This window comes from Bufo bufo, chromosome 9 (genome assembly GCF_905171765.1).
Source record: "Bufo bufo chromosome 9, aBufBuf1.1, whole genome shotgun sequence".
NCBI classification, from domain to species: Eukaryota; Metazoa; Chordata; class Amphibia; order Anura; family Bufonidae; genus Bufo; species Bufo bufo.
Genome location: NC_053397.1, coordinates 211,272,918 through 211,288,963, shown reverse-complemented (window position 1 = coordinate 211,288,963; position 16,046 = coordinate 211,272,918). Strand labels below are relative to the sequence as shown.

Sequence of the window (16,046 nt, the reverse complement as noted above, 5' to 3'; positions counted from 1 at the left end):
CTGAGCCTGGCCATTAAAGGGGTTGTCTCACTTCAGTAAGTGGCATTTATCATGTCGAGAAGGTTTCTCTACATGATAAATGCCACTTACTGAAGCGAGACAACCCCTTTAAGACAGGGTTTCGGCTGCGCCAGCACCGACAGCTTCTAGGTCCGCACTATAACTGTACAGCAGTTTGCAGGACCGACCGTCTCACCGTGACCTACTAATATGGTGCAGGTGGCAGCCGGGTTAAAATTATTATTTTTTGTCTATATCTGATGAACACATCCCTTTAAATCCGTTTTTACCTTCCGACTTCCACATACAGTAACCTGAAGACACTACGCCGCTCACCTGGACGCTGCTCGCAGAGCTTTCTTGACTGTCGCTCTGCGGTAGAACAGAATAAGACGACGATTCCCCTTCCTTGTCTCCTGCTCGCTGAGAACCGTCATGTAACCCGACTGTAACGGCAACCAACACAGGCAATTCAGTATGGCTGTCAGTGCATGCTGGGAGTTGTAGTTTTGGAAAGGCACAGGTTGAAGATTACTACTTTGAACCAGCTAAAGAGACCGATTCAGACATTGGGGGGAAATGCTATCTAAGCGATTGCCCACGTACAATGTCCATCCAAACAAGAGGGATTCCGCGTCATCGGCTACTGACCTTTATCGAATATCAGCTTCACCCTCCGCGAGTTCCTCTTTCGGTTCCTGAACTCTCTCTCAAAGTTTCCGAGGGTCGTCGTGTACTGGTCCCAGGAGATTTCTGGTAACTGGACGATCCTCTGGGGGCGAGGAATACCAAGGTCCATCTGAAAGAAAATGAAAGAAGACACGCTGAATAATTAACAAGGCGACGGGGGGCGATTACACAGACGAGTCAATGATTGCGGGGCATGAGCAGAGAATCCGACCGATCAGTGTTGTCATGGGGCCTGGTGTCCACACATAAATAGGTCGCTAGTTATGATTAGTGGGGCATCTAATAGAATCAGCGGTCTCCGGCTGTCGTGACACTACAACCCCCAACCATGCCACGACGGTAAAAGGCATGCTGGGAGTTGCAGTTTCACAACAGCTGCTGCGTCACAGGCTGCGGACCCCTGTAATAGACCACACACAGAGATCAGACGCATGCACGCAGCATCACTGCGGGGCTATACCGTCCCCCGTGCATCCCCTGCCTCCAGATGGGCCGGTATCTATGCATGCTCATCACCACGGCAATATCAATTACCATAGCAACCAGCAGAAAGAAGACATTTCGTGCTGTTCATCCTGTGGCTCAAATTATTCCCAAACCATTAGGAAATGTGGCCGACGGTCAGGACCATCAGCCAACCGTGCCATGGGATGAACAGGGTAGAAGGTGAATTTGAAAGCATCTTAACCACCTCAGCCCCCAGTGCTTAAACACCCTGAAAGACCAGGCCACTTTTTACACTTCTGACCTACACTACTTTCACCGTTTATTGCTCGGTCATGCAACTTACCACCCAAATGAATTTTACCTCCTTTTCTTCTCACTAATAGAGCTTTCATTTGGTGGTATTTCATTGCTGCTGACATTTTTACTTTTTTTGTTATTAATCGAAATTTAACGATTTTTTTGCAAAAAAATGACATTTTTCACTTTCAGTTGTAAAATTTTGCAAAAAAAACGACATCCATATATAAATTTTGCTCTAAATTTATTGTTCTACATGTCTTTGATAAAAAAAAAATGTTTGGGTAAAAAAAAAATGGTTTGGGTAAAAGTTATAGCGTTTACAAACTATGGTACAAAAATGTGAATTTCCGCTTTTTGAAGCAGCTCTGACTTTCTGAGCACCTGTCATGTTTCCTGAGGTTCTACAATGCCCAGACAGTACAAACACCCCACAAATGACCCCATTTCGGAAAGTACACACCCTAAGGTATTCGCTGATGGGCATAGTGAGTTCATAGAACTTTTTATTTTTTGTCACAAGTTAGCGGAAAATGATGATTTTTTTCATTTTTTTTTTTTTTCTTACAAAGTCTCATATTCCACTAACTTGTGACAAAAAATAAAAACTTCCATGAACTCACTATGCCCATCACGAAATACCTTGGGGTCTCTTCTTTCCAAAATGGGGTCACTTGTGGGGTAGTTATACTGCCCTGGCATTCTAGGGGCCCAAATGTGTGGTAAGGAGTTTGAAATCAAATTCTGTAAAAAATGACGAGTGAAATCCGAAAGGTGCTCTTTGGAATATGGGCCCCTTTGCCCACCTAGGCTGCAAAAAAGTGTCACACATCTGGTATCTCCGTACTCAGGAGAAGGTGGGGAATGTGTTTTGGGGTGTCATTTTACATATACCCATGCTGGGTGAGAGAAATATCTTGGCAAAAGACAACTTTTCCCATTTTTTTATACAAAGTTGGCATTTGACCAAGATATTTATCTCACCCAGCATGGGTATATGTAAAATGACACCCCAAAACACATTCCTCAACTTCTCCTGAATACAGAGATACCAGATGTGTGACACTTTTTTGCAGTCTAGATGCGCAAAGGGGCCCAAATTCCTTTTAGGAGGGCATTTTTAGACATTTGGATACTAGACTTCTTCTCACGCTTTGGGGCCCCTAGAATGCCAGGGCAGTATAAATACCCCACATGTGACCCCATTTTGGAAAGAAGACACCCCAAGGTATTCCGTGAGGGGCATGGCGAGTTCATAGAAATTTTTTTTTTTTGGCACAAGTTAGCGGAAATTGATATTTTTTATTTTTTTCTCACAAAGTCTCCCGTTCCGCTAACTTGGGACAAAAATTTCAATCTTTCATGGACTCAATATGCCCCTCACGGAATACCTGGGGGTGTCTTCTTTCCGAAATGGGGTCACATGTGGGGTATTTATACTGCCCTGGCATTCTAGGGGCCCTAAAGCGTGAGAAGAAGTCTGGAATATAAATGTCTAAAAAATTTTACGCATTTGGATTCCGTGAGGGGTATGGTGAGTTCATGTGAGATTTTATTTTTTGTCACAAGTTAGTGGAATATGAGACTTTGTAAGAAAAAAAAAAAAATTCCGCTAACTTGGGCCAAAAAAATGACTAAATGCAGCTTTACAGGGGGGGGGGGGGGGATCAATGACAGGGGGGTGATCAGGGAGTCTATATGGGGTGATCACCCAACTGTCATTGATCACCCCCCTGTAAGGCTGCATTCAGACGTCCGTATGATTTTTACGGATCCGATCAGTCTATCAGTGGATCCGTAAAAATCATGCGGACATCTGAATGGAGCTTTACAGGGGGGTGTTCAATGACAGAGGGGTAATCAATGACAGGGGGGTGATCAGGGAGTCTATATGGGGGGATCACCACAGTCATTGATCACTCCCCTGTAAGGCTGCATTCAGACGTCCGTATGATTTTTACGGATCCGATCAGTCTATCAGTGGATCCGTAAAAATCATGCGGACATCTGAATGGAGCTTTACAGGGGGGTGATCAATGACAGAGGGGTAATCAATGACAGGGGGGTGATCAGGGAGTCTATATGGGGTGATCACCTCCGTCATTGATCACTCCCCTGTAAGGCTGCATTCAGACGTCCGTATGATTTTTACGGATCCGATCAGTCTATCAGTGGATCCGTAAAAATCATGCGGACATCTGAATGGAGCTTTACAGGGGGGTGATCAATGACAGGGGGGTGATCAGGGAGTCTATATGGGGTGATCACCACAGTCATTGATCACTCCCCTGTAAGGCTGCATTCAGACGTCCGTATGATTTATACGGATCCGATCAGTCTATCAGTGGATCCGTAAAAATCATGCGGACATCTGAATGGAGCTTTACAGGGGGGTGATCAATGACAGGGGGGTAATCAATGACAGGGGGGTAATCAATGACAGGGGGGTGATCAGGGAGTCTATATGGGGTGATCAGGGGTGATCAAGGGTGAATAAGGGGTTAATAAGTGACAGGGGGGGTGTAGTGTAGTGGTGCTTGGTGCAACATATTACTGAGCTACCTGTGTCCTCTGGTGGTCGATCCAAACAAAGGGGACCACCAGAGGACCAGGTAGCAGGTATATTAGACGCTGTTATCAAAACAGCGTCTAATATACCTGTTAGGGGTTAAAAAAATCACATCTCCAGCCTGCCAGCGAACGATCGCCGCTGGCAGGCTGGAGATCCACTCGCTTACCTTCCGATCCTGTGAACGCGCGCGCCTGTGTGCGCGCGTTCACAGGAAATCTCGCGTCTCGCGAGAGGACGCACCGGCGCGTCCACCCAGAACAACAGGACCGCCGCAAAGACGCAATCCTGCGTACGGCGGTCCTGAGGAGGTTAAAGGGGTGTGCACATCCTTTAAACACGCCATGACTTCACGATTGGTGGGGGGGGTCAACTTCAGGGACCCCCAGTGATCCCGAGAATGAAGGGGAGGCATTGCTTCTCCTTCACAGTGGACGGTTGCAGCGTTTTGGTGTCCGTCTGACGAAACTGAGCCAAACGGATCCGTCCTGACACACAATGTAAGTCAATGGGGACGGATCCGTTTTCTCTGACACAATCTGGCACAATGGAAAACGGATCCGTCCTCCATTGACTTTCAATGGTGTTCAAAACGGATCCGTCTTGGCTATGTTAAAGATAATACAAACGGAACGGAGGCATGCGGTTGTAGTATCTGAACGGATCCGCACCAAACGCGAGTGTGAAAGTAGCCTTATATGGAAAAGATGGAGGCAGAAGCTGCCCCAGCTCACGGCTGCCCCGGCACTGTACCTTCTTCTGGAGAGTCTCCACAAATCCGATGGGATCGGTCAGGGCGTCCCTCTGTTGCTGGGATAACCTTTCCACATCTAGAACGGCTTGAGAGCGCTGCGCCTCCAGCACGGAAATCGTCTGTAAAAGCCTCTGATAACTGGAAGGACAAAAGCAAATGTTATCAGTGAAACCAGGAACCAGTTAAATCCGAGCAGAAAACCTGCAGTGTTCAGTAACTGCGTCTCCTCACACAGCCACTAGGTGGCGCTAGGAATCCTTCAGAACCTCCCTAGGATCCCATGCTTAGCATGCTTCTTGTGTAGACCATGGATGTGAGCTAGGCGCCAGCTAACCAAACCTGAAAAGGGGTCTCCCACCACTTATTCATCAGTTCAGTGGGGATCTGACACCCGACACCCTCACTGATCAGCTGCGGTGCTGGAAACTATACACTGAAGGTTCTGTCCACCGTGTAGTGGCCTTGCTGGGGTCCGGCCATACGCCAGTGACTACACAGAGGACGGAGCCTTCTGTCTACTGTACAGTCTCTGACGTTATGGGTGCCAGATCTCTACCGATCTGAGGATCCGTCATCATTCAATAACGGAGTCCCAGAAAACCCTTTTGCTGAGAAAAGTGATGTTTTAATATATGCAAATGAGCCTCTAGGAGCAATCGGGGCGTCGCCATTACACCCAGAGGCTCAGCTCTCTCTGCAGTTTGATTGACAGGACCAGGCAGTGAAGGCGCGGCACTTGCAGAGAGAGCAGAGCCTCTAGGTGTAATGGTAACGCCCCCGTTGCTCCTAGAGGCTCATTTGCATATAATAAAACATCATTTTTCTCAGCAATGCGGGCACATATGAACATGGGACCGACACAGGTCAGCCGGTGTCATAGATACAAAACTGCTGACAGACGCCCTTTAAGCTCCACAATAAACGTGTCCCTTTAAACCCGTACGGCACTGGCCAGGTCTATAAAGATGGCGCCCGCTCCGGAGTGGGTGTCATAGCCGCAGGGTGCCTGCTGTTTCATGCTTCGTGTCCGCGACCGCTCGCAGACATTTAACCTTTCAGATGCCATGGTCAATCCAGAGCAGAGCTCCACAGGAAACTAGTGCATCGGAGTCTATGACGGCAGCAATCTAATAATTGCTTTTTATACTTCCCTATGGGAACTATAAAAAAGTGTAAAAAAATATATATATAATAATAATAAAGTTTAAAAAAAAAAAAAATCAAATCACCCTCCTTTCCCCAAAATAAAAAAAGAAATACACATCATGGGTATCACCACATGCGAAAATGCACATACTATAAAAACACTGTCAAAATGGCGAAACGAGGGGGGGGGGGGAGGGGGGTTGTGACGATGACGACGAACACTGTCAAAATGGCCAATTCGCTGCTTTTGGTCACTTCATTTCCCACAAAAAATGAAATAAAAAGTGATCAAAAAAGGCGCACACACCCCAGAATGGTATCAATAAAAAGTACAGATCACCCCTCAAAAAATTACCCCCCACACAGCTCCGTACACATAGAATACGGCGACAAGAAAATAAAACTGACTTTTTCCAAGTTTTTTTATTATTTTATCAATATCAAAATGCAAGAGAAACTACATATAAGGTATCACCAGATTCGCACTGACCTGTAGAATGAAATCAACTGCTCCGTTTTATCACATATCGAATGTCGTTAGTAAAAAAAATCTGTAAATCTGTGGCAGAAGTGCTTTTTTTGGTTCCAATTCCACTCCATTTGGATTTTTTTCCCCGCTTCCCACTATATCATATGCAGTATTACATGGTGGCGTTGGAAAGTAAAGCTTGTCCCGGAAAAACAAAAAAACAAGCCCTCATACGGCGATGTGAACGGCGGTAAAAATAAAAAAGTAATGGCTCTGTGAAGGCAGGCAGCGCAAAACGAAAAAACCTCTGGGTTAGAAGGGGTTAAAGCTACGATCGGTGCGGGGATAAGCGTCTGCCACAGATAAGTGACGCTGCTTCTCTAGAAGGAAACAATGGGATCAGGCCATGAAGGGCCGATCACGGATCTCCGGTCTATGGCTGATACCGACACGTATTCTGCCGAATTTTTCTGCTGTTTCTGTGCAGAAAACGCAGCAGTCTGAACGACCCTTATCTCCGCGGGGACCTGCAGCGGTTCACACTGGAAATCCGTTTTTTTGCTGCAGAATCTGCATCCGCGCGCACACACACCCTTAGGGTCCATTCACACGTCCGTGTGTGTTTTGCGGACCCGCATTTTGCGGACTGCACATCGCCGGCACTTAATAGAAAATGCCTAATCTTGTCCATAGAAATGGGTCCGCAATTTCGTTCCGTGTGAATGGACCCTTAGGCTAAGTTCACACGAATGTGTGTGTGATCCGTGGCCGTATTGCAGCCCGCAAATCGCTGGCCGCAATACACGGCCACAGTTCCGTGTGGGACCCATTCACTTCAATAGGTCCGCAAATCCGGAATCGCGGAACGGCCGCACGGGACGGGACCCCTCGGAAGCACTACGGAGTGCCTTCGTGGGGTTACGTCCCGTACTTCCGTTGCGCAAAAAGATAGAACAAGTCCTATCTTTTAGCGAAACGGCCGGATCGCGGACCCATTAAAGTGAATGGGTCCACGATCCGATGCGGCTGACCTACGGCCGGCGATCGTGCATTGCGGCCCGCTATTTGCGGGCCGCAGCACAGGCACGAGCCACACACGTTCGTGGGAACTCAACCTTAGACGGTGTCTGTGCAGATTACCTAAGCCAGTAATAATTTAGAAGAATATTCCATGTTCTACCGTTTCCTCACACCGGTCGTAACGCACCGTGCAATGTTGTTCATACATTAGGAAGACAATTTACACGTCAGTATCGCAGGACGCATATGATACGCCTGTGCTGGGCACCTATAGAGAGAACGCGCGTTTCGGATCCACTCCTGGTTTTGGCTCAGAGAAGTGGGGGCCACATAATAAACACTGCTGGCATCGGATCTGCTTTATAACTGCGCCATCTAGTGGCAATTAAATATAACAAAGCCGACAACCTTCACTAACGTATTGACAGATCTCTGCACATCTTATAATGAAGTCCTAAAGGGATCGTCCACTTTTTACCATTGATCTAAATCAGATCGTCGGGGGCCCGACACCACCCCCAATCAGCTGTTTGAAGAGAAGACGGCTCTCGTACGAGCGCTGCCTTCTCTGCTTTGCTTGCCGCAGCAATTGCAGTGATGAGCAATGTCATTACAAGTATGGCGTCCCCATTGACTTCTATGGGGCGGCTCTATCTGTTCAAATGCATAGGAAGGAGCCGTCCCATAGAAGTCAATGGGGACGCCATACTTGTAATGACACTGCTCATCCCTGCAATTGCTGCGGCAAGCAAAGCAGAGAAGGCAGCGCTCGTACAAGAGCCGTCTTCTCCTCAAACAGCTGATCGGCGGGTGTCGGGAGTCGGACTCCCGCCGAACTGATATTGATGACCTATCCTGAGGATAAACTGGACAACTCCTTTAAATATTGATGACCTAAGGATAAGTCATCAATATCTGATTGGCGGGGGTCCGGCCCCTGGCCCCCTAGTTGATTAGCTGCTTTAAGAGGCCTCTCTCTCATGACTGAATGTGACTGAGTTGCAATACCAATAACAAACACTATCCAACAGGCGGCGCTGTGCTTGGTATACTGGCACATTTAGACACCCAATGGGCCGTGGTGCTGGGAGTCCGACCCCCACCCATAAGGTATTGATGACCTATCCTAAAGAATGCCACTTAAAGGCTATGTACACCTTCAAGGAATTTTTAATTTTTTTTGTAATTGCATTTTACTCATTGTCAGCTAAAAAATACAATTTTTAGTAGTTCATTGTTAAATATTCAGCTGCTTCTGAGATACAAGGGTTAAAAGTCAGTCTGTTATCAAGCTGTTGTCTTTGAATCATGTCAGCTGACGGCTCATTTGTGGTTGTTATCTCTGATCTCCAGACATTCATTACAGCTCAATTCTTGTCAAACGGATACGAATTTGGTAAGAGATAAGAGCTACACATGAAACGTCAGATGATGGGATTCAAAGAAAACAGACTGCGACAGCTTGCAAACAGACCTATTTTTAACCCTTGTATCCCAGAAATGGGATAAAAGGACCAACCAAAAAAAAAATATATATTTTTAGCTGAAAATGAGTAAAATGCGATAAATAAATAAAAATCCCCCATGGTGTACATCACCTTTAAAATTAAACAGGGCGTCACCATTCCCTCGCCCAAAATGGTCTGCCCCTACACAGTCTGACAAGATGAGTTCCTAACCACAACCTTACTGACAAGTGAAATGGCAGCTACCATTCGTAAAACATTTCCAGGAGGAATAACAGAGGTTTGGCACAAAGCAGTTCTAAGAAAATTGTTTCTTAATGGGAAACGCAAGTATTTACTAACGCACATGTGTCATGGGGAACGGACAGGGGAGTCGGGGGGATTGTCATGTGCAGCTGGAAGGTAAGAAGCGGGGATGCGACGCCACGATCGTATAACAATCCTGGATAAAACCCGCTACGCACACTGGTTAGGGTACTTTCACACTTGCGTTGTTTGATTCCGGCAGGCAGTTCCGTTGCCTGAACTGACTGCCTGATATGCAAACGGATGTCATTTTTTCTGACTGATCAGGCATTTTTCAGTCTGAAAAATGCCTGATCAGTCAGAAAAATGCATTGCAATACTGGATCCGTTTTTCCGGTGTCATCAGGCAAAACGGATCCGGTATTTTTTTTCCCCCTCATTTTTAAAGGTCTGCGCATGCGCAGACCGGAAGGACGGATCCGGCATTTTGAATGCCGGATCCGGCACTAATACATTCCTATGGAAAAAAATGTCGGATCCGGCATTCAGGCAAGTCTTCAGTTTTTTTCGCCGGAGATAAAACCGTAGCATGCTACGGTTTTCTCTTTTGCCTGATCAGTCAAAATGACTGAACTGAAGACATCCTGAACGGATTAGGCTACTTTCACACTTGCGTTGTTCTTTTCCGGCACTGAGTTCCGTCCTAGGGGCTCTATATCGGAAAAGAACTGATCAGTTTTATCCCAATGCATTCTGAATGGAGAGCAATCCGTTCAGTTTGCATCAGGATGTCTTCAGTTCAGTCGTTTTGACTGATCAGGCAAAAGAGAAAACCGTAGCATGCTACGGTTTTATCTCCGGCTAAAAAAACTGAAGACTTGCCTGAATGCCGGATTTTTTCCCATAGGAATGTATTAGTGCCGGATCCGGCATTCAGAATACCGGATCCGTCCTTTCTGGTATGCGCAGACTGAAAAAAAGGTGAAAAAATAAATGCCGGATCCGTTTTTGCCGGATGACACGTGAAAGACGGATCCCGCATTTCAATGCATTTTTTCGACTGATCAGGCATTTTTAAGACTGATCAGGATCCTGATCAGTCTTACTAATGCCATCAGTTAGCATACATTTTGCCTGATCCTTTGGGTATCCCTTTAAACCTGTGCAGAACATATATCAGTGCGGAGACTGCCTGCTGTATATCAGGCAGTCCTTAAAGGTTTTTTTTCCATATCAACACTTAAGGTATAGCTAGGATATGCCACCAATGTCAGATATGAGCAGGTCCCAGCTCTCTGACTCGCTCCCATCTCCAGAACAGGGCCCCCGAAATGAAGGGAGAGCGGTGCGCGGCGCACTGCGCATGTGCGGCTATGAAAAAGTGTTCTGAAAACAGTTGGGCGCTGGTTTGGCCATTTTCCGGCAGATCCGTAGCGCTGAAGGGAGAGATGGCGGCGCTCCCTCGGCTAATGGAGAGGATGCTGTACACATGCGCTGCCCTTCATTTTGGGGACAGGAGCGAGTGCCACTGGTGGGACCTGCACCTATCTGCCATTAGTGGCATATCCTAGCGATATACCATAAGTGTTGATAAGAGAATACACCTTTAAGTTGTAAAAAATAATTAAAAAACAACATGTAAAAACATATACACTGGGCAGAGCATGACAAAATTCCAAAAGAAAAAAAAAAGATGCCCAAGTCATTCTCCGACCCCACGGCCCTGATGAAGAGCTTTACTAACGATCATCAGAAGGTTTAGAATTTTGATATTGATGCGGACCCTCAGGACAGGCCATCAGATCGGTGGTGGGGGTCACCCGGCACCGCCGCTGATCAGCTGTTTAGTTGTGACATCATAACAATCCATTGTGCAGCTGGTTACGGCAGCGCTGCTCCTACTGAAGTGAATGGGAACCAGTTGCCTCCACTACACGATGGATGGAGCGGTGTAAACCCACCGAACAGCTGATCGGCGGGGGGAGTCGGACCCCCACTAATCTGACATTGGTAATCTATCCTTAGGACAGGCAATCAATATCAAAATCCTGCACTGCCCCTTTAATAACCCGAGCAATTTTTTAGATTAATTAGTTGTACTTTTTATTTTTTTATTTTTAGGGAGGCAAAATAAAAACTGTATTTTTTTCCGCCACTGTGCGTCAGTTATTTTGATATGTGACATGCAATAGATAAAGGGGCTGTGCAGCACTGCTTGCTCTTCACAGCGCGTCGTCTCCTCTGTATATATATAAAACTATTGGTTTTTTTCTTTACAGGCTATGCACAGCTTCATTATTATTATTGCATTTTACTCAATTTGAACAAAAAATCACTTTTTCCAATTAGTCTTTATTAAAAATGTTCAGCCCCTTTCTCTGTACTGTCCTGAGATTCTCTAGTAGCAGGCTCTGTGTTTATACTGTCTCCAGCTGATGGCGCCTTATCTCCGATTTCCTGCCAACTCATAAACCCTCATCATAGCTCAATTTGTAACTTACAGATAAGAATATGGCTTAAAGGGGTATTCCCATTACAAACAATGGGGGCATATTGATAGGATATGCCCCTATTGTCTGATAGATGCGGGTCCCACCTCTGGGACCTACGCCAAGAACGGAGGGGGGGGGGGGGGAAGAGTGTTGGCTGGAGGACCTCGGGTTTCCCTGGGTCCAGCCACCACCAAGCGCTCTCCCAATACAGGTGAACGGGAGCGCAACACGCTTGCGTGGCCACCGCTCCCACTCATTCCTATGGGGCCGGCGGAAATAGCCAGGCCAGTGCTCAGCTATTTTCGACCACCCCATAGAAATGAATGGAGGATGGCTGCGCATGCGCAGTGCACCCTCCACAACTTTTGGGGCTGCGTTCTCAATATAGGTGCGGGTCCCACCGATGTGCATCCTAGCGATATGCCCCCATTGTCTGCGATTGGAAACCCCGTTTAAGTGTTTGTACGGACACTCGTTAGCGATAATCTGCCGCCGATTATTTGGTAAAAAAATTATAAAAAAAAGGTCGTCCTTCGGGTAATAAGATCGTTGTTGCGGTCACCTAAATCTTCATTTGCTGGCAGCAGATCATGCTGTCTAAACACGAGTTGGCATTAGCCATCGCTCCCCCCAGTACTGTGGAGGAGATCGCTGCATGTAATAGCAGTGGTCTCCTCCACTGACGAGCAGGTGCTTGTTCCTTCCCTTCGAGACAATCATCTACTTAATTGACCAGAGTAAAGGGACCTTAATAAGCCATTAGTAGCTCCGAGATAAGGGATATAGGTGGTCAGCAGATAACATAAAGTGAAAGTGAAATTAGGATGCTAGGCAAAGTTAACCCTTGATGACAAACACTGCTGAAAATTTTTAATAAAGACCAATTGAAAAAATTATTTTTGGCTCAAAATAAGTAAAATGCAATCATAAAAACTGGCCCACGGCGGTCACTAAAAACAACACAGCGAGTCGGCCACATATTTCCCGAGCTGCGGAGAAGAAGTCTCCACCACTACCTGACCTCTACATGGTCCCATGGACGACGGCAAACGAAATGTATGGAAGCCTCCAGGCCCTGAAACAATAGAGGGCTACCGGGTTACCATGGCGACACATACTCTTTGTTGTGTTTCAACGCCACGTGATCGGACTCGAAGAAATAGACATCGGGTTCTTCGTCCTCCTCCTCCGCGGGCTGCGCGCTGCCGCTCTCCCTGCTGGACGCGGCGGCGCGTTCGGCGGCGGGCTTCTCCTGTGAACACTCTACGGGGCAGCTCTGCCTTTTGTCATCATGACCGGCATCTTCCAGATTAATCCCGGAGCCGTTCATGGTGGCGGCACTGCTGCTGCCGCTGTACTCGCCGCCAACCTCCTCCACCTGCCCGTTCTCCCCGCACAACGGCGGGCTGTCTCTGACGGACGCGGGCCTCCTTGGCGAAGTTCTTAAAGTATATCTATGCTCTTGAGTGTCCGAGAAGCAAGTCTCCGGAGAGGCCGCGGCCTCCGACCCTGGGGAATCCATCTCCGCTGACTTGTCCTGAGCGGGGCTCGGGGCGCGGTTTTGTTCCTTTGAGAGGCCTACGTCGCCAACGACGTCTAGCTCCTCCTCGGAGTCCCGTACAGTCGACAGCGGGTCCGTGCCGAGGGGCCCCGCCGCTTCATTGGTCTGGTTTATGCAGTTATTAACTATTTCATGGTCCCGGGCCTGCTCCTCGGAGTGCGTGCAAGGCACATTATGGTCTGATTGCACGTCCTTTTTGCTGGGAGCGGGGCAAGGAGTTAGCAGGCTCCCATTCTCCGATACGATTAACTCCTTGGGGGGAGGGAACGTGCTCGTACTGTTCTGTTTAATACCCCCGTCTGACGGGCAATTATTACAATTTACAGCAGCAGCAGCAGTCTCGTTGTCAATACCATTGACGGCCTGATGGTTGAGCACGCCCCCATCAGGGAGGGCGTTTTTCAGGATTTCCTCGGGCTCCGCGTCCGTTTTGACTTCCCTTTGGTAACTATCATCCAGTAAAAGACATCGATGAGTTCGTTTAGGGCGGGGAGTCTCTGCTTCATTGTCAGATTCGGAGTTCCTCCTTTCCAAAGGCTCTTTTGGCAATGTACTGGGCGATTCGTCCTCCGGGCTGCCGGGTTCCTCCGAGCGCAGGTAACGCTTGATTTTCTTTAGCACGGGCGACAGCGGGGAGCTGGACTTTTTGTCGCTGTTTTCCACGCTGTCTTTCTCGTTGCTGTCCTTCTCGGAAACAGACAGCCCCCTCTTTCTTGGGCTTACCCAAGGTTCCCGAGGAGCCGACTGCTTCACCTCGCCGCCCTTGGGGATGGTTGCCTTTTGGACCGGGGCAGGTTCGGGCCTTTTCTTGGGCGATCTGGATCGTAGAAGCGACGGGGGGACGACCTCGTCCTGGTGAGCGATGCTGCGGTTCCTCAGTGTGCGCCCACAGAAGCTTTCGTCCAGTCCGTTTAACCCCACGGTAGATCTTGTGACGCGAGTCGATCGAGAAGCAGCCATGCTATGGATCACCCCGACTGTGAGATCGACATGATCCTCTCATTGGGAAACCTGGAAAAACAAAAGACAAGTTAGTCCGGTCTGGGAAATCTATGCGTAGAAACGCATACGTATATATAGTCATCATAACCTGCAATTCCAGATCTCTGCAGCCACCACTAGGGGGAGCTTCCTGCAAACAGAGTTATAATTGAGCTCAGTGGGAGCTGTGTAAATCGGGGTGCATTGAGCTCCCTCTAGTGGTGGCTGCAGGCATTTAGCATGTCATAGTCTAGCTATGGCGATGCACAGTATATGGAGCTCTAACCTGTACCTAGCAGAGAGATGTTTAAAGTCAGAGTTGCCCTTTAGATCTGAACCATATCAGCAAGCAAATGGCATTTATAGGGCAGCACACTGCAAAATATTCTTATAAAATTCCCCCGTGTGGCATGAATTAGCAAACTCTGACACTCCAAGTTGTTGTGAAACTACAACTCCCAGCATGCACACTTGTTTGGCTTTTCTTGAAAAATAGAGGTGAATGGAGCTGGGAGATGCCCAATGTGCTGCCCTATAAATGCCGGTAGCTTGCCAATATGATCCAGCGGATGCTTATCTAAAGGGCAACTCTGACTTTAAACATCTCACTGCTAGGTACAGGTCGGAGCTCCATATACTGTGCATTGCCATAGTTATATGCCATGCTAAATGCCTGAAGTCACCACTAGAGGGAGCTCAATGCATCCCGATTTACACAGCTCCCATTGAGCTCAATAATAGCTCTGTATGCACGAAGCTCCCCCTAGTGGTGGCTGCATAGATCCAGAATTGTATTGCACGCCGGGGGATTTGAAATTCTGTATCCCAAAAAATAAAATCCCACTGATATATAACTAAATTCTGAAAATAAGATTTTTGGACCTAAAAACCAAACGATATAAAGAAGCAGCAGAAGGGACAAGCCACCCCAAACTGCATGCACTGCCTGGTGCAAACACTACCGGTACCATCACTTGGTCAGATATAAAGCAGACCGGTCACCATCCCCGCCATGTAGGAATGGCCGTGCTCGGTACTGCAGCCTAGGTGCATTCACTTGAATGGGACTGAGCTGCACACAGACCATGTGACTGAGGAACGTACCGGGAGTCGGACCCCCACCGATCAGATATCGATGACCTCTCCCACCAATATACGAGTCCCAGAAAACCATGTGTTGGTAGCACCGCAGCGATTCTGAAATCAAGCCTACCGGACTCCTGACAAGTTTTTACAGCGATCGGCGCAGGATTTTCACGCACCACAGATTTACTTTCCTGCCGTTTCAGCAAAGTGTGTGCATAAAGTGGGAAAACTCAGGCGCCGATACAGGTCACTGCCCTGCCAGGAGTCAGAGGACACGTCCGACATGGGCGGTATATCATTAGGAGACGTCACCAATGTCAGAGTCCTGCCTCTGGACCCCCACACTGCACGCGCGGCCATCCTCCATTCACTTTTATGGGAGGTCTGAACATAGCAGAGCGTTCGGTTATTTCCGGCAGTCCCATACCAGTGAACAGAGCGGTAAGCCGCGCTTGCGCAGTGAGCTCTCCTTCAGTTCGGGGGGCCCTGTTCTGGAGACAGGAGTGGGACCCCCACCTACGGAACATTGGCCGACTTTCCTAACGACAGACAGGAGAAATGAGGGGGCGACAAGTTAGACCTGTGTTATTGGGCGTGTCCTCCCGGAGATCAGGGGCGCCAGATGTGCGCGGCAGCTGCTTGTCTCCCCTCTACACCTGAGCGGAATGTGACTACTCACACCAGGTGCAACCTGCAGCTGCAAAACGACAACTCCCAGCATGCCCTGAAAACTAAACCATGCTGGGAGTTGTAGTTCTGCGGTTTTCAGCTTCACAGCACCCATAGGTTGCCCCTCCAGCAGGGCTACAGAGCACCCATCAC

The 16,046-nt window shown here is 48.0% G+C and overlaps 1 protein-coding gene across 2 annotated transcripts in view; it reads right to left on the bottom strand.

The window, feature by feature from the left end:
• Positions 1-16,046, bottom strand: part of ZZZ3 (zinc finger ZZ-type containing 3) — a 40,044-nt gene that overhangs the window by 10,314 nt on the left and 13,684 nt on the right. For both annotated transcript variants that reach the window (XM_040406786.1, XM_040406787.1), the window contains exons 2-5: positions 12,715-14,168; positions 4,757-4,895; positions 652-799; positions 337-446 (exon numbers count right to left, since the gene is read on the bottom strand). In XM_040406786.1, the coding sequence (XP_040262720.1) occupies positions 337-446; positions 652-799; positions 4,757-4,895; positions 12,715-14,117 (1,800 nt within the window). In that variant the 5' untranslated portion in view covers positions 14,118-14,168. The remainder of the gene's footprint in view (positions 1-336; positions 447-651; positions 800-4,756; positions 4,896-12,714; positions 14,169-16,046) is intronic.